This window comes from Oryzias melastigma, linkage group LG12, assembly GCF_002922805.2.
Source record: "Oryzias melastigma strain HK-1 linkage group LG12, ASM292280v2, whole genome shotgun sequence".
Lineage (NCBI taxonomy): Eukaryota > Metazoa > Chordata > Actinopteri > Beloniformes > Adrianichthyidae > Oryzias > Oryzias melastigma.
Window position 1 is genome coordinate 4,490,913 of NC_050523.1, and position 19,335 is coordinate 4,510,247.

At 35.3% G+C, this 19,335-nt stretch overlaps 1 protein-coding gene across 2 annotated transcripts in view; it reads right to left on the reverse strand.

The window, feature by feature from the left end:
- LOC112163497 (netrin receptor UNC5D) overlaps positions 1 to 19,335 on the reverse strand; it is a 79,697-nt gene that overhangs the window by 47,402 nt on the left and 12,960 nt on the right. For both annotated transcript variants that reach the window (XM_036214516.1, XM_024299923.2), the window contains exons 3-6: positions 11,246 to 11,426; positions 10,448 to 10,615; positions 1,807 to 1,971; positions 1,643 to 1,675 (exon numbers count right to left, since the gene is read on the reverse strand). In XM_036214516.1, the coding sequence (XP_036070409.1) occupies positions 1,643 to 1,675; positions 1,807 to 1,971; positions 10,448 to 10,615; positions 11,246 to 11,426 (547 nt within the window). The remainder of the gene's footprint in view (positions 1 to 1,642; positions 1,676 to 1,806; positions 1,972 to 10,447; positions 10,616 to 11,245; positions 11,427 to 19,335) is intronic.

The window sequence follows — 19,335 nt, forward strand, 5'->3', positions numbered from 1 at the left end:
GTTTTCCATTTACTTCTAACTGGGACAAAAAGACAGGGTCAAATTAGCTTAAAGTGAACGAAAATACATATAGACAAAGTAAAAATAATAGAAAATCTAATTATATGGAGACCCTAAAGGGACATCGAAGTAAAAAATAATAATAATTTTGGTTATTATCTGGTTTGCACCAGATAGTCACTGGAAAAAGATCTAAAAATTGAAGCTAAAAAAATTGTTTTTTTTTTTTTTTTATTGAAGTAACTAACTAATTGGTGCCGGGCACAAACAGGGCCCAGACATGGTGCCGTGAACCAGTTCCAGGTTAGGGTTAGGTCTACTGGACCGGTTCCAGTTTAGAGCCAAGAGGTTGAGGACTTGTGATTTGATGGTAACAACCACCACGTCAAAAAGTTTTGGGTGATCCCAACTCGTCATTGGGGTCCTTAGGACGCCTCCAGTGCCAACACCATAACCCAGCACCAGACGCGGTACTAGACCAAAACAAGTACCAGATGTGGACCTGAAGAGGTACCAAGTGTGATACCGGACTTGAACTGGTACCAGATGCTGTACTGGGGACAAACTGGGGCCCAGACATGGTACCGTACGTGAACCAGTACCAGGTTAGGGTTAGGGATACTGGACCAGTTCCAGTTCCTGGCCCAGAGGTTTGGGACTTGTGATTTGATGGTACTAAAAGCACATCAAAAATTGACGTTTTGGGTGACCGCAACTCGTCGTTGTGGTCCTTGGGCCGCCTCCAGTGCGAATACCATAACCCAGTACCAGACGAGGTACTAGACCCGAACAAGTACCAGATGTGGACCTGAACAAGTACCAGATGTGATACCGGACTTGAACCGTTACCAGACGCTGCACTAACTGGGGCAAGACATGGTACTGTATGTGAAGTGGTTAAAGGTTAAGGTTAGGGCTTCTGGACCAGTTCCAGTTCCCGGCCCTGAGGTTTGGGACTTGTGATTTAGCCAGAATGTCAAAAAATGACCAGTTGGGAACACTCAGAACGTCAAAAAGTGTTGTACGGCGGTCCTTAACTAAACGTCAATAAGTGACGAGTTGAGAGTGAGATCGTTTAGTTTCTCTCCAGGGACGTCAATGCAGCCATCATTTATTGTTCTGTCATTCTTTGCGGCGTTTTGTGTGGAATTAGAAACTTTTTTTTTTTTCCGTTTGTGTCCAAACTTCACCCCCTCTTCTGTGCCTTAAACAGAATCCGTCATTAAAAAGTAAAAGTTTAACCTTTTAAGTCCATAAATAAGAGAAACCGCAGTTTTGCTTTGAGATCCAAAATGCAGCTAAAATGTTGAACAAACTTACAAGACTGCCTCAAGATCACCAAGCAAACAGAGCTTGTGAATGAACATCAGGGTTCATCACCGTTTTCTTTTAAGATTCCGGAGAGAAAAAGGCTTTTTTACTCCGTTTGGATGGTTTAGACTGAATCCAGCTGAGGGTTTAAAAGAGGACAAGAAGCTGTCTGACTGCAGTCCCAGAACCATACAAGCCCGGGCTGTGCAGACGATCCGATTTGGCATTAAAGATTCACTAAGCTCATAATTCATGTATTTTAGCTGCCAACAAAAAGCCACAGTAAAAGAAAAACATCAAACTCTTTAAGCTTAGGAGTAGAAAGACTCACCCTGTTGCTTCGCATCATGAAGCAGCTTCCGATCTGAAAAGGAAACATTGAAATTTGAAGTTGCATCCTTAAGCACACACTTATACAGCCTCATCTGTGTATATGTAGTGTGCATGATTATAACAATCCCGATCTGAGCAAATCTGCTTTCTGATGATGCCCACTCTGAGTGCAGAGGCCGCCCGTGCAGTTGTCCGTCGCCACCGCCACCCCGTCGCACAGCCGACCGCCGTGCTTGGGCTCTGGAGCCGTGCACTCTCTGCTGCGCTGCCTCTCGCAGTCCGAGCTGCACTCCGACCACTCGCTCCACTCCCCCCATCCGCCGTCCACTGGAGGATCGCACACAAACACAGAGAGTCATCGTTTTGAGTCATCCGAGTTCAGCTTTGAACAAACAAAGCTGGATTTCTTTTCCCACCCTTTATAACCCCGATGTTCATCTGTTTGCCAACAGATTGGAACCTCGGGGCAAACGCCTTCAAAACACAGTGTGAGCGTGTACTTTATTTGTTTCTCAAAACGTTTTTTTATCTCTGGAATCCAAAAGCTATGATTGTTTGATGATCCAGCCTGTTTTCACTAGAAAAATGTTCTTTGAAAACAAGTTGAAAATATAGAATTCAAGATATTTTTCAATCAATCAATTAGTAAAGCACTTATAAAAGCAGGAGCAACCAAAGTACAACAACCTAATGTACTTTGTTTGTATTTTATTGTACTTTATTGAAGTATAAAATCAATAAAATACAATAAAAGAAACATAAAAGTAAGAAAGCAATTAATTAAAAAATACATTTTACTTACTATAAGCGAAAAATAAATTCTACCACTAGAACTATGGTAGTCTTGGAATTATTTCTTAAAATATGTGATGTCCTTCTTTATCTAAAAACAAAATTACACCATAAAATTATTTATAAATGCTTATATTTAAGTCTCTTGTTCCTGTAATTAAAAATTTTATGTCTGAAGCTACGTGCACACTACATTTGATGCGCGTTTAAGACTGCACTAAACACGACGTTCACAATGGACAAGCAGGGAGGGGCTTCTTTTTCTTTTTTCTATTGTTTACTAGCATATTTTCACCGCCTACAGTTAGAAGTGCAAAATGTTAAAGTGGTTCATTGCTAGCGTCCTTGTAATGGTGTATACGGATTATCATTGTGTCACGAGATCGGCATAAAGGTTCACTAGATAAACCAAATCTATACATTACTACCAAATCTGAGGATTGATCAAAGTTTGATCAAGTTTAACTTGCAATGCATGTTGAGTAGTCATGCAGTTTGTATATAAAACCCATAGAAACTTGTGTAACTACGCATGAACGCAAATATTTTAAACGCGGAATACTAAAATAAGTGTCAAGACTTTTGTTGTCAAGGATGGTGTGAATGTAAGCATGTATTGCTATCTGGTACAGAGGTAGAGCGGTCAACTTCTGGTCAGAAAATTGCAGGTTCGATTCCCACCTTGGCCACCCACGTGTCAAAGTACCGTATTATCCGGACTACAAGTCGCAGTTTTTTTCATAGTTTAGACAGGGGTGTGACCTATACTCAGGAGCAACTTATTTGTGCTTTTTTTAGACATAAATAGGGTCATAAATTTGTTTTTTTCCCAGTAAACACCGGTTGTCATTTAGCTGCTATTTCCTCTAACAGCCACTAGAGGGTGCTGCATCCAAAAGATTTGCTACTTACAGCAGCAGAAGAAGTGTCGTGCAAAACAAACATGGACGAGAATCTGATTGTTTTACTCTTAAACCCAATAATTTTCTTATTCAGATCAATTAGTATCTTTGTATTTCTCTTATTTTTTTCTTAGCTACGCTGGGCTTGGCGGATTTGTTCTGGAACGTCAGACTTTCTCCTAAAAGTGTAACTTATACTCCAAAAAGACTTATATATGGTTTTCTTCTTCTTGAATAGACTAGTTTTGCTCTTGCGATTTATACTTAGGAAAATATGCTATCATCGGGCAACCCTCATTACTCCTGGTGGTTGAGTGAATGTGTGGCATCAGTGTGTGAATGAGACTGTGATAGCGAAGCGTTTTGAGCCTTCTGAGACGGTAGTAAAGTTCTGTACAAGTGTAGTATAATTTATACATTTTTACTCCTGACATGTCAATATTTAACATCTACAGCAATTTAAATATTCCTATTTGTAGGCTATAATCATCTTGATGGCTAGAATTACACAGTTTAAGATAATTATGTTTTAAACATTATATATAAATGCATCTTTGGTTTGAAACTTCTTGTTAAATGCATTTGTACTGTTTGAGTCAACTGAGCCTAAAACAAATCAATTCTGTTTCTTAAAAAAGAACACTCATTATTAACAAATATGCTCAAAAATATGACCTAAAGAAAAAAATGTGTTTAATTTAAAATATCACTTAAAATCAGATGTTTTCAAAAGAAAATGACTCAAAATATTCAAGATTTATTGTCCTAAAAGTCATTGGAGTCCCACTCTGATTGGGTCTGTTCTAGTGGGGTCCTGGTGGTCTTTGAACTACCATGATGCTGTTTTTAGTCAAAATCTAAAAAGTCATTTTTAGGACTGTGCCTGTGTAACGAGATTAGATCTTTTTTTTTTAATTACACAAAATATTGACTGTCTCTAAGTTTATTTCTCCCCCTGAATTCACCGTTGGGTAACCCCTCCTTAGTTTGTTCTTCTTCTGTGGTTTCTTCTTTATATGTTGGGCGCTCGCTTTCCCTCTCCCCTTCCTGTTTTACTGTTCGGTGGGAGAGGAGCTAAAACGGGCAGCTAACACCGTGATTTCTGTGTCTTTCCTTTCTGGAAAATTGTCAGATCCGCAATAAATGGAGGTGATCTCCGAGGGTGCTGCTGTGCTTCCACGTCTTTCGTTCCAATAAACACAACGCAGAATCGATCCGGTTACACCTGCAGAGTGGTCGTAGTTTTTAGAAATTCCAACTAACTTTTTGTGCAAAAGTTGAAGTGTGTGACCTGAGCCTGGAGGTCTTGAAACAAGTTTTTATTACTGACACTTGCTATAACTTGTGGGATATGCAACTGTGTTTATTTTAATGTGCATACAAAAATAACAACTTTAAGTTAAAATAAAGTGCTAAGAAATAAAAGAGATATTCTCTCAAAACAAGATCTATGATCTTACACATTCTATTCTCTCTTGTCTTGGTAAAATAGCCAGTTTTTGCAAATTAGCCATCTGAGTTTTAGTGGGAATGTTTTGGTGGAAGAACCCCGCCCCTCTTCCCTTCCCTGACACTGAGAGCTCTCTGTTTACAGGCTTTCCTGCTAGCTTACAACCCCTCACACGTCCAACCTAACACCAGTGGTGCAAGAAAGACTGCAAGCGGTATTGGAGTTATCTAGCCGTAGAGTTTCGATCCAGATTCCAGCTCAGACGAGGAAAACGAAGACGTTCATGGATCTAATCGTCGACAAGTGGAGGAATCAACAAATACAATCTTTGTCAAACAGCACATGATTCACAACAATTTTTATAGATAAATACTTAGAAATACGATGTAAGGTCATCAGAAAAATCCCACTTCGTATTGGCTCTTTAAATCTTACTGAAAAATTACTGGTATGTTAGTTTTGTCTTGAGTATTTAGAAACTCGACAAAAATATTTGGTGAGATTCAGTATTTCTGCAGCGTCCAATTGTTTCTAGCTCCCTCCTCCCAAGCTATATCATGCACATGATGTATGTCCAAACTCAATAGAAAGCGTTTTTCACAAGGTATTAGGAGATATGGCTTGACGGAATGCATTGCCTTTTTCTGATAACGTAGAGTCTGCAGCAGCTGAAACTATCAATTTAAGCCTGTCTAAATAAAACCTCTGCTCTTCCTTCGCCGTGACTGCTTTTCACCTCACCTATTTTTAGCCAAATGTGCCATTATTCAAGATTTTTTTTTGTCTTTGTTTGCAGATTTGAACGGTTCAGTGCGTTGGCTGTCTGACACGAGCGATGCCACTGAGGCGTTGCAGAAACAGTGAACGCAAAAGGTTATCCTGCAATCAAGTAAAGCAGATTGGAGATTTGTAGGAAAAAGCAGAAAAAAATCATGGTTTATTTAATGTAATCAATTGTTAAAATAAAAGGGATTTTGGATTATTTGGTCTAACATATTTGCTCCAGTATTAAAAACTTAAAAACTAAAATGAGTAAACAGAAATATTCTACTGAAACAACTGTTACCTATATCTGATAGTACATGATAATGATGTCTTTTTTACACACAAATGCATTGGGAAAAATACTATCCATACTGTGCAATCAATTAAATCGTTCATAATTTAATGCATATTTATTTAGAAACAGGTCAACTACAATAAACTGAGCAACTTATTAGTGATTTGTTTTATTAGCTATTTAAACAAAAATGGCTAAAATGCTTAAGGGGAAATAAAAAAGCATATTTTGCATGAAAGTGGCAGCATATGTCGAAACAAAACAGGATAACAAGCTATTGAAATTCAAATTAGCCATTTATCCAATAAACTTATGTATGTGACAAACTGTTGAGTGAAATATTCTGAATGATTCTTTAATGCAGGGCGTCAAACTCAATCGCACAAATCCAAAACACACCTTAGGTTGTGGGCTGAACAGGGTAAACATTTACTGAACAATCTAAAACTAAATTTTTCAAACTTTAAAAATGTAACTTTTTAACATTACAATGGATAAAAACAGGCAGGAATATCATCCCAGAATAAATCAACTTAAACCTTAAATACATTTCAATATTTTACACTCCATAAAAATATGTTTTGTTAAAATTATACAACTTAGAAATAAGCCCAAGATAACATCAGGCCATTAATAACAATAAAATAGAATTCTTCGGAGGGCCGGATCCGGCCCCCGGGCCTTGACTTGGTGGTGTAATGGATTGACCATAAATGAAGACATATTTTAATAGAATGGCTTTTTATTGATTAGTAGTTGGTGGCTAATTAATGCTTAGCATCAGTATGTGAAAGTTTAAAGTTTGGCAATTTTCATATTTTCCCTAAATATGTTTGTTGACAACTACAACTAAAGTTTCATTGACCTTTGACCTCAGGAGGAGGCCATCTTGAATTTTGCCAAAAAAAACTTTGGTACAGGCAACAAACTTAAAAGCCTTCAAGGGATTTTGATTGTACAACTTTCCTAATTCATCATTGAGAATCTATTTGAGAAAAACATATTGATTTTAAAGTCTGTAGATTAGTATGGTGAGCTTGCTAGAGTGTTTTTTTTCTTGCTACTTGGACATTTTTTACCAGAATATTGCTAAATTCTAATACATGAATCATTGGCTAAAGCCAAACGAAATGATATAGCATATGATATGAACAAATTAGGAATGTGGGCGTGGTTAGCAAAAAACCTCAGTTGCCAAGGAAATCCAAAAATTTACTTTAGCCAATTCTTCTGTAAATCACATAGATCTGTTCGTTACCCTCAGGTGACCAAAAAATAAAATGGTTGCTATGGAGATAAAACCAACAGAAAAGCCGCCATTTTGAAAATATCTTATATAACAATTTTAGGTATTTTTTTGCCTTTTGGAATTTGATTATGTTGTTTTTCTTTAATTTTCTTAATTTGTCCTGAATTTTCTTTGTCTTTTTGTTTTGAATCACTTTGGTAACTGATAAATAAAAAAAAATGCTTCTTTTTTAAAAACAGATTATGGTGAAACAATGTATATTAGACACTAGACTAAAACTGTACTTTATTTAGTTATTTTTGTTACTACCTATATATTTGCTAATGAAGGATATGCAGCTGCAATAACAGAAAAGCATCAACAAAATGCGCACATTTTTAAAATTGTAATTAATGCAACTATGTAAAATATTTATACAAAAACAACAAAAAAAAAAATAGTGCGAGAAAAAAAAAGCGTGCTTCTTCAAAACTCAAGCAACATATCAAACTCTATGATGTGACATCTGTGTTCTCTATGTATAGCTGCAAATATGAGCTTATGATTAACGTAAAAAATATGGCTTTTTTGACAGTTTGGACGTCAGGCAAAGAAGACCCGTTTTATGAAAAGGGTCAGAGTTAGTATCAAACTGCAGAAAACAGGCCAATTAATGTACTTTTTTCTGAAAAATGTGCTTTTAGTGGTGGTTATTGCTACAAATATGACTACTTATGACCGTTCCTTTATTTTCTCATCAGTATGACTTAAAATCTCAAACAGGTTTGATAAATCTGTTTTCTATTTTTTTCATTGTATTACTCCATCATTTTTTATACTTGAAATAAACCAAATGTGTGAGAATATTTCATATATTTAGGGTAAAACAAGCATCTTTTGTGCAAGATATTGGCAATAAAAAGGTAAATTAATATATTTTTAGGCTAACATAACATATATGTGATCACTCTTTCATGAATAAAAATAACAAAATAGGTCAAGTAAGCCAGGATGTAGAAAAGCTGGACTTTTGGGGCTTTTTGGTCTTATGTTTTTAGCTGAATGATTCCCACACAGAAAAAATCAACAGCTAGAAGAGTCCTTTCTCTGGAAGGCTACTGGTTAACTCGAGATGTTGTTACACGTCTGAAGGTGCCGAGTTCTGTGTGCAATATCGTCTTCGGGGCAATAATGACCACGGCTGACAGGAGTAATTGCTGTTTTGATTTATATTTGAGTTATTCTGCCGCCATCGTCGGGTTTTCTTTCTTCTCAGCTGCAGACGTTGAGATCAGGTCTGACAGGATTCTCAGTTATGACTCCAAGGGCGAAGGGGACAAAAAAACAAGAAAACTAGAGGGCACATTCTACTTTTGAAAGAGCCACATGCTGCACATTTCTGTTACCTCTTGATGATCAAATTTTATCTTAAAATAAAGATCTTATAGTTGAATATTTTATCCTAAAAGCTTCAGAATAACCGATTGTTCTTTAAGTTGTTGCAGCTTTGATGCTTTTCAGTAGCTTTGTTCCTAAATTCTTTTTTGATAAAGTTTGAATTTGGGTCAATGCTTCCCCATGTTTGCAGCCTTGAGTATTTTCTTACTAAATTTGCTTTATTTAAAAGAAAAACTTTCAAAATTTCTTTAGATTATGTGTCATTCATTCCCCACCTGATTGATGCACACAAAGAAACGTATCTTCTTTGAGATTTATTTTATCTGTTTAATGACGTCATTCTGCTCTGCTTTTTCCTAAAATTGATGATAATGTTTAAATCAGGAAATTAAGATAAAAAAAGAAATCTTGAAACAAGCGAATACTGACAGCTAAAGCTGAAAAAATTGGTAAACTTTTACTAAATAAGCTAAAAAAAATCAACACAGCCCAAAATCTGTAAACAACATTTATGAATTTGTACTATTAGCAGCCAAAGGATGCTAAGTAACATTTATAGGGAACATTTACTTTTAAGGAAACTATATTATTAATGAACAATGCAACAAAGTTAACAGTCAGAGTTAAAACTGGAGGAAAATACTAAAATATGGATTTCACTGAAAAAACAGTCGCCCTAAATATACGTCCAAATTTCCTAAAATTTGAAAAAAATGTCTTCAAAAAAAGCAAATATATATATATATATCTTCCAATGGGGTAAGAAAAATTGTCTTATCAAGAATTCTTATTTTAAGAAAGAAATGTCAGTCACTAACGTGTTTTCCTATATTTTGCTTTGAATAACTGTCTTAAAAAGATGATTGTTATTTTTTTTGCAAAACTAAACTTCTCACGATTTCTTAAAATTCAATTTTTGGATTGTTAAAATATAAACAATACTAACATTGAAAAGTGAAATCACAATAAGCAAAATGATCATAAAGTTTAAAGCAAAATGCTACTTTAGCATTCACACATTTGTACGACATATTTCTCCATTTCTTAATGTTTTGGTTGCATCTGAACCTTAACAAAGTAAAAAGACCATTGTTATATAGTTATAAGATATGTTATAAGAAAAATAAAATTATTTTCTGTCTTGTACGAAATATAATCTTATGTTTTCAAGCAAAATAATCTTGAGAAAACATGTCTGAGTAACTAGAATAAAAAAAAAGTCTCAGTAAGATCATTTTTTCTTGCCTCATTGGCAGATTTTTTTGCTTACTTAAAGAAAATCTGGCAAAATGGTGAAATTTTTGAACTTCTTTCTAAGGGTCTGAGAGTGTTACGACAGCATCGGTTCTTAGCTGGTTTAAAATATTAAAAAAACTGTTTTTAACATGATGTTGTGGCCTTTTTTGTACAATGGAGGACATATATAAAGAGCATTTAGCTTAAATTTGCATTTGAATCCAGAGAAGACGACAAAAAAAGCTGTTTGAAAAAGAAAAAAACGCAAATCAAAACAGATCAAAAGATGATTGGAGTGTTTGCTGATTTGTTTTAGGACGATAAGTCCTGAACATCCTGTTGAGCAAAACATCTTTAAGAAAATTATTTAAAATGTAAATATTTAAGAAATAATTTCATTGAAACAACTTTTTTTTGCTTACACAATTTTTTACGTAGATTTTACATGTTTTAATTTGATTTTATACATTTTTACTAGTATTTAATTTGATTTAATTGTGGGATACATATGTGTGCTGGGTTTTTAATGTGTTTTTATTTATTTTATTTGCTATTTTTACTACTATTTTTGTCTTACTGTAATTTATTTTTATTGTGGACTTTGAGATGTTGTAGCAGAAAAAGTGCTATACAAAGAAAGCTGAATGTCAATTTTCGAGTCAAAAATCTTCTCTTCCGATGGTGAGCGGTCTTGTTTTACTTTCTTTTTTGCAGGCTCAGCTGACCGACGCTCTTACCTGGACACACTGTGTTGCACGTGCTCTTCTGCACCGACATGCCCTCACAGAAGGATCCTCCGTTGAGAGGAGCTGGATTCGTGCACGTCCGGGAGCGCTTTTGAACACCTCGACCGCAGCGGACGCTACAGGCGGACCAGTCTGTCCACGAAGACCAGCCTCCATTCACTGACAGAAGATTAGAGATTATAGACATAAAAGTGAGTGCAAGCTTTTTCAGTGTGTTAAAATCAGATTTCTGCTCTTTCAGTGCTTACTAAGACCATTTTCTTACAGTAGTTTGTTATGGATGAATAATTTGTTTATCTGCTTCCATAGAAAAGTATGAAATGTCTTTCTTTTTTGGCTCTCAGAGACTACTGGCTATGTTGGACCTGTCACAGACTTCATTAGAGTAACAGGAATTACTGATAGATGGGACTCTGTGACATGTTTCCTAAAAGAACCACACGAATTCTTACAGCCATTGTCAACAACGTGACAAGAGGTCAGTAAAAAGGCGCAGAAACCCTCAACCTGGAGGCTTTCTTTAGAGAGCTGCTGTGAAAACAAGAGAATAATTTCATTCTCCTTCAAGCTACGAAAATGCTGAAACTCTGCTTTCTGCTGCGCAGATATATGACATTTTAGCACGTTATTTAGTCTTAGAGTATTGAAGTGTCACAGTTTCTAATAACTCATGAATACATTTAACACATCATAAACAATCATCCATAATAATATGTATGATGTGCAAAACAAAGCCTTAAAGGTAGATTTTTTTTTATATGCATGAAGATTTTGGCCCTGGTGTCCTACCGTAGACGACCACTGTGGCTGTGGTGCTGCGTCTTTTAGCAACGATGTTGCTGGCAACGCACGTGTAGTTCCCAGAATCGGAGAGGCGAGCTTCCGAGATGATAAGGCTGTGGTCACCTCTCAGATCGAGGATGCTGTCATCAGCATAGTTTAGAGGATCCTCGTTTTTTAGCCATTCCACCTTAAAAGAAGAACACGATTTGTACGTAATTAGAAAAATTAGGGTGTAAAGACAACAACAGTCAGAAACAAATCAGTTAGAAAGTTTAGAGATCCACTCCGATCATTTTTTGATCTATTCCAAAAGCGTTCCCAGTGGTCTTTTAATTACAATTTGTCATTTTTTAGCCTAAATTTTGAAAGAATCTGTAATTTTCTTGGACAGTTTCTGCCCTCTGAATTGACCTTTGCCACAGAGCAACTTAATCCCCTCCCCATTGCTGAGAGCTCTCTGTTTACAGCCCTCCCTCTAGCTTACAGCCCCTCACACTCCCAACTTAACATTACCGCTGCAGTAATTTAAATTTAAATTTGGTACATGGCACATGATAAAAATCATGTATTACTGAATTCTAAACATTTATCAAAAATGATAGTGATTTTGACTCAAAAATTGTGGGGGACAAAGGTTTTTGGAAAGAGGTAGCTGCCCCCCCTGGCCCCCCATGTAGTTACGCCCCTGGAGTAAAAATGGTGAGCAGTATTGGAGCTATCCAGATGTACATTTTTGAGCCAGCTCAGACGAGGAAAACAAAGACGTTCATGGATCTAGTCGTCAGGTGGATGAATTAGGTGCAAGAACTAATCAATTTCTATTTCTACCATCCAAAAAAAAAACTACAGTTTAAGTCTTGTTTTAATGCCAATGAAGTAAAGAAGATGTATGATTCAATAAACTATCATCCCAACTGTCTTTGATTTTAGCTAAACTTAAACACTTCAAGTTTAAAGATAATGATGGTTAAGATGTGTTTTACATCCAGTTTGATCCTGTTAGTCAACTAATCGGGGAAAATTTAATTGTGATTAGTCGACTATTACAATAATCATTTGTGGCAGCCCTATTGAGGTATGGTAGATTTATTTTACTACAATGTAAACACAATCATCACAGTAAACAACACGTGTGATGGCAGAAAAAAACGCTAAACCATAATTCAATGTGTGGAAACGCTTTGAGTTTAGCGAAGAAATGTGAAATGTTCTAGTAATGTTCCATTTGTATAATTTTGATTAAATTATAGTAATAATGACTCAAAAATTGGGGGCATATTATTTTCTTGTGTTAAATAACAGATCTAATCTCAAAAGGATTTCAAGGTAAAATTAAACAAAAATGTGGAAAAACAACTTTGGTCTAACTTTATGAAACTAAACTTTGACATTAATTCATGTTTACTTATTGGTTTAATTTATACTTTTATATCTTGCAAGAAATATAAGGAATCTGGACAACTTCACCTGCACTGTTCAGTATTTATCTGGTTGAAGTTTTGGTCAAAGAAGTTCTGGATCGATTTTAGGTCAACATCTATGACATCATTATATAGATCGAATTGTTATTAAAACTAATTATTGCACTTCTAATCAGAATTGAACAGAACCTTACTAATATAATCTTTTCAAACTGCACTTTTTCTCTTCTTCTGATTAATTTGAATAAACAAATACTTAATTTTTTTAATATATGTCCTCGGTTATTGAACAAAATGCCCCCAAAACATGGTAAAATCATCCAAAAAAATGTATTTTCATCAGAGTGCGTCTTTAAATATGTGAATGTTGGTACATAGATTTGCCTTTCATCAACACAGATTCATGGAGAACATTGTGAGGTTGGTGCTCAGCTCTGAATACTGTTTGGGAGCATCTGAAATCCCCTCCTGCCATCAGACATAATGTGGGGAAAGTGGGCTGCGACTGATGCTGACTGTTCCCCTTTTTCAGTCAGAATATCTGATGATAACATTTCATGGTGATTTCGGATGATGTGGTTGTTCACCAGACAGCCTCATGTATCCAGCAGCCACGGCAGATGACTTCCAGCTGCCTTTCATCTGCGCCAACCCAAAATACTCTTTGGATTATATAATTAACTTGCTGTCAGCCAAAATCATGGATCACACAAAAATGGGTTAGTTGCCTTTTTTTGCCATTAGATTGCTTTACCAGTACCATGTAGATGTAAAATAAGGTTACAGGGTCCCATGACCTCACTTTTACCATTCAAGCCATTTCCTTTTTATTTATATTTATAGATATTTCCTGCTATCTGCCAATAACTGTCATTTGCCTCCCAAGAAGCATTTATGTTCCTCTACGCTTCTTTTGACACAGTCAACAACTTATCATGTCCTCCGCTCGCTCAGACTTGTGTATTTCAACGCCTGAATCATGGCTGGAAGAGTTACGCGGCAAAGACACACCTCCTCATCTTATCGACTCTTCACAGGGATACCTCAGGGCTCAGTGTTGGGGATCTTTTGGTTTTGCTTCACATAACGTCTTTGTGGCAGATCTGATACTTGTGTGGGTAAATTCTGTCGAAGATGATTCCTGTGAGAAGATTCGTTGGGATTTAGGGAATTTCCAAATAAAATATAGAAGCTTGTTTTTTTAAAAAAGAAGAAAATTGTGTTTTTGTGGCATTTTTCTAATGATGGAGGACATAAGTAAAGAAAATAAGCATTTAAAAAATATATTTTTTCATTAAATTGTAATGAATCAGTAGCAAATGAAAAAAATAGATTAGAAAAAGAGTCAATTTGATAAGTAAAATAAAAAAAAAAAAGTATTTTGTATTAAATTGTATTTCATTTAGTAACAATACGTACCATCAACATAATATTAAATAAACATTTAACTGTTAACACATGAAAAGAAGCAGAAAGAAGAAAACTTATATTATCTGCCCCTAATGCTAAATAAACAAAATTTAATCAAATATATCAAACAAGGAAAATGATCTTTTACATAAATGAAAGTAAAACAAAATAAAAATGTGATGTAATGTAAATTAAACAATATTTTTTCTAGAAAAGTCACATTACATTCAAATTTACTGCACACAATTGTTCATAGCTTGTGCCTTTTTTATGAATATCAAAACACAAAAACAAAACATAACTTAGTAGATGGAAGGAAAAGTGTAACAGATATAGAAAATATAGCAAAGATAAAACAAAATAAACCAAACAAAACAAAGCTCACATATAAACTAGCTTTAAAATTGAAAGACAACACAACCCAAAAGTTAGTTTACAACAAAAATAAAGTTTTTCTATGTAACAAATGCAGTTACTGGTACAAATGTTTGTTGCATCGCTAAAGTTAGAGGCTGTAAGCTAGTAAAAACAGAGCTCTCAGAAATGGGATGAAAGGGGGCGGGGTTGCTCTCCACCAACAGCCCCGCCCACTACTTATGAATTATTAATACATTCCTGCCCCTCTGCAGAAACTATGTCCCAGAAAACAACTTTGATTTTGGGTTAAAACGACATAACCATAATTAAAAGACACTTGGGAACGCCTTTAAAATAGAAAAATGATAGATGGAGGTGAAAAGGAGTTTTTTCTCCTCCCTGCAGACAGTCAGGACGGCTGAATGTTGTAGAACAGAAACAGATGTAATTTATGCATCATTTGGTTTGACATTGTTTAAACAAGCTCATTGTACAAGTTTTCTTTGCAGGCTTGAGTTTCAGTCTTTGCTTTGAATTGTGTAACAAACTGTGTGCATCAACAATGAATTCCAGCTTTAGAGAATATAAAGACGTGCTCTGTAGAAGGTTGATTTTTAATGCGCTGCTGCCCTCAAGGCCTTGAGATCAAAACAACTCTGTATTGGATTTACACTGGATCTTTTGTCAAGATGATGAAATTACAAAACTCTGTTATTTTCATTCACTAAACTTAGTAGTGCCTCACAATAAAGACACCTTCTTATATCAATGCTGACAAAAATATTTAAACATTTATTCTTATTCACAGATTGGAAGGTCTCTGCGCTCTTCGTTCACTTCTCGTTTTTAATAATTTGATGAAAGTTTTGCAGAAAAATGTGGAGAATTTGTGGTTTTTTGCAGAAATTGTTTTGATAAACTTCAATGGGTTTTATAAAAACTCAAACTATTTAGGAATCTAAGAGAATCATTTCAAAATACTGAAACGTTTTCTTCCACATGATTAAGTTTCATAAAGGTCTGCAAACGCTAGAGGTGGTTTGGTGTGTTGACGATCAGAGCAAAGGCGTTGAGACTTTATAAAGAAATATTCTTGTTGATTTAATAAATTAATCAAAAAATACCCAAAAAAGTCCCGCTCCTACTATATTTTTTCCTATTTTATAAGACTCCCAGTGGTCTTTTAATTAGGATTTTGCAATTTTTAGCCAAAATCAAAAATCCTCTGTTGTTTTTAAGTACATATTTCCTGCAGAGCGGCATGAGTTCATCCGAAATTTGCCTCCTTGTTTGCACGGAGGTAAGCCTCCGCTGATATCCCATGATCCCGGACGAGCCCCCAATTTATGTTACACCTCTGTCTACGGGCTTGCAAAAGGATGTAACACAAAGGTAGAAAAAAAGAAATTAAATACCCTACAGACTCAAAAACTCCCACCAACACAAACCCAGGCTCATAAAACATTGGGAATTTATTTAAACTGTACAAAAACAACCAAAAATAATAGGACCAAATCCTCTGTAAAGCTTTGCAGCTGGCCACTTAATCTTAAATTCTTTTATATATTTGTCCTTCATTGCTAATTTTTTTGCCCCCAAACAGCTCGTATCCACCAGTAAGGCCAGTTATAACAAGGCCGTAAACAATGTGAAGCAGAATATTTGTAAAAACGTATATTTTCAGGGTATTTTTGTGCATTTATTATATGTTTTCTTGAAGAATCTATCAAGATTTTATGAAAAAAAATGTTTAAATTTGGAGATTAGGAGTTTGTAAAGAAGTGAAACATGGCTGATAAAGCTCACAGGGAGGGATGTAGGTCACATCCACCGCTGTTACCAATTCATTGGTTGCGCACTAGTGAAAGTAATAAGGAATTACAAAAAAAAAAAAAAAAAAGGACGCTCTGTTGATGCTCCTCTCCGCGCATGGCTGGCTCTGTAAATTGCTATTAATGTGCCAGTAGCATGAGCTGTTCATTGAGAGGGACGAGCTGTAGCATGAAGACTGGGGTTTGATTTATGGCCGCGTGTTTGAGGATTAAAACTCCGCCCTGCTGGGACTTCCGTGTGCTTGTGCACGGGCCTGAGCGCGCATGTGTTTGGGAAGAATGTCCAAGGGAATTTAACAGCAGCAAACAAACCCTGAGATTGCATTGCTGCTTCCAAAGCTTGGATGAAAAAAAAAAAATAAAAAAAATGAGCCCCAAAAAATCAATACATCAGCTGTGATTTTGTCACAAGTGATTCCTTTTGCTTTTCCTTTTTTTGGTCCTTTTGTTGGTCCAAGAACTCTTTCATCATATGGGTTTAATTGAGCCTTTTTCTACAGCAGTTTGCTTCACTGCTTTTAAGACCACAACAATCCTGTCAGAGCTTCTTTTTTAATTTTTTTTCCCTTTTATAGCCTCAATCTTTAATTATCCCAGTTTCTCCAAAGCAAGTCGCTCTTTTTCTGATATGAATGGAGTCAATTAAGTCTTAAAAAAAGTTTTGAAAAGTCTGCTTTAGAATTTTACAAATTTATTTCCAGTGATTGAAAGAAATAAATTAAATAAATAAATAAATGAATAGTAATCTTAATATTTTTGATTTATTTTTGAGGAATCCAAACAGCTACATAATTATAAACTTTTCTTTCACCAAAGACTAAAATACTTATTTCTGTTCAGGTAAATTCATCTGCTTCCAAGAGTTTAAATGTCTTTTTATAAACAAACAAACTTTGTGTTTATTTTTCCATGTGTTGACAGGAAAGTTGATGATAAATTGTGGCTCCTAGTTGTTTTCGTTCTGACTGATAATGTTGGGAATTTGATGTAAAGAAGTGTAAATTTCTGAAATTAAACAGAGCATCAAGGCTGCTTCACAAAAACATTTTTTCTCTAACAATTAAATATTTAAGATTTTTTTTTTCAACCAAATGTTACAAAAATTGTTCTCAAGGTTTTTTTGTTTTTTTGCTGAAGCGTTTCATCCTCAGTTAAGAAGTTAGGAAAGAGATGCAGCTTTTGAACAAGTGCCTGAGAGAGATTACCTTTGAATTGTTAGTAAGAGGTGATATGGCCTTGCCAAAAAGTAATAAAATGACAAAAAAAAAGATTCTTTCAATTGATTTTTAGAGAGACAGTTTTCACTCTTATTTCAAACACTGAATTGTCTCTAAAGCTGATTGAAACAGCCAAGATGGGAAGACATTCACTGCACTTCTGTCCACTTTTGGGCTGTTTCGATTCACTACTGGTATTTTTGCTGAAGTAAATTATTATAGATTTCTTTAAAAAGTTGTCCACTTAAATGTTTTTTGCACATTCTACTGTCAGTTTGTTTGCACCTTGATGTTTGATCAATGGGGATAGAATAGAATGCTTTATTACCATCACAAAAGGAGCAAGATGAAATGTAATCATGTCAAAGGTGAATAAAGAAGCATAAGAATGAAAAGCAATAATAAAACCAGCACAAAAGCAGTGCAAATGTGGCGTTTGAAATGCTTTCTTCCTGATGAATCATGGGTAATAACTCTTTTGAATGTAGTGACCAATGGGATGTTATGCTAGCCTGTTTCCAAGATATGTAAAGAGGGACGCCATATTGGAAAGGTCACTAAACACTGAGATATGGCTCAGTATCTGTGAAATGCCCATAAAAAGCTTAATTTTGGTTTGATTTTATAAATAAAAAACAAATCTGATCTTAACAAAAATAAGATCCAGGTCATGATAATAATGTTTCTGTACAAAGTGCAACAGAGGAACGACGTTTTAAACTTTTCTATAAATAAATATGTCATTATATAGTAAACAGAATGTATACCTGATGCATGATTGAGGTTTTATGCAAATTTACATGCAGCTTAAAATGTCCAAAAACTGTTAAACTCCTTGGTTTGTGTTTCATTACGGGTCAGTGGGTAGCCGACATCGCCCTATCCAATATGGCGTCATACAACAACCAATCACAGTGAGTCTAGCCTTTATAACTCATTGGTAGTGATAATGAAATGGGATAAATATAGCTTATTTATCTTATATTTTAAGTTTCCAACACTTTGGTTTGAAAAATTGTCGGAAATGTTAACTAGAACCGCCGAATGACAGCAAAGATGTACTTCACTTTGGTTCTTCTGTACTCTGGGTTTCTTAGAAGAGCGCTCTTCATCACTGTGACCTTAAAGGTCAACCCTAAAGAAACACCAGAAAAACATCAGAAAGGCACCAAAAGCCAGACTGTTTTATCCATGAAAATGGGACGAACTGACGGAACTGAAATCAGACCTGATTGGTCACATGAGGTTATTTTTAATCCTTTTAACACAGGAGCGTTGGTTCCAGTGTTCACATTTTTTAAACTGCAGTAACTCTTCAACCACTTAGGCAATTTATGTCATTCTTGTTGATTCTCCTGTGGAGAAAAGCAGCTAAAACACTTTATGTTGCATATTGGTGCAAATCTGATATGAAAAGCTGCTTTTTTCTGTGTCAGAATTGGATGATTTGAATTGCACAAATGATCAAAGAGTTACGGTATGTCAAAGAGTGTTTGGTATTTAGGAGTCACCGACGATATCTCCACTGATAAAAGAAATAAAACGCCTTCAACTTTAGGATTACTCTTCCAAACGGCAAAACCTGGTGATGGGACCATGATGTTGTGTGGCTGTTTTGGTGTGAAACTCTCACGAAAAGAAGAGAAATATATTGAAAAATGTAAAAAATGGTCTAGATAATAAAGATTACATTTATCAGAGGGCAGTGACGGAGATAGAGCATTAAATATGGAGGGACAGGAGGAGGGCACAAAACTTTGGAAATAAAAGGATCAAACATACGTATATGTAAAAATACATGAAATTTGTGTGAAAATACTTTTAATACATAATTTGAGGTTTCATTTTAAAATAGGACC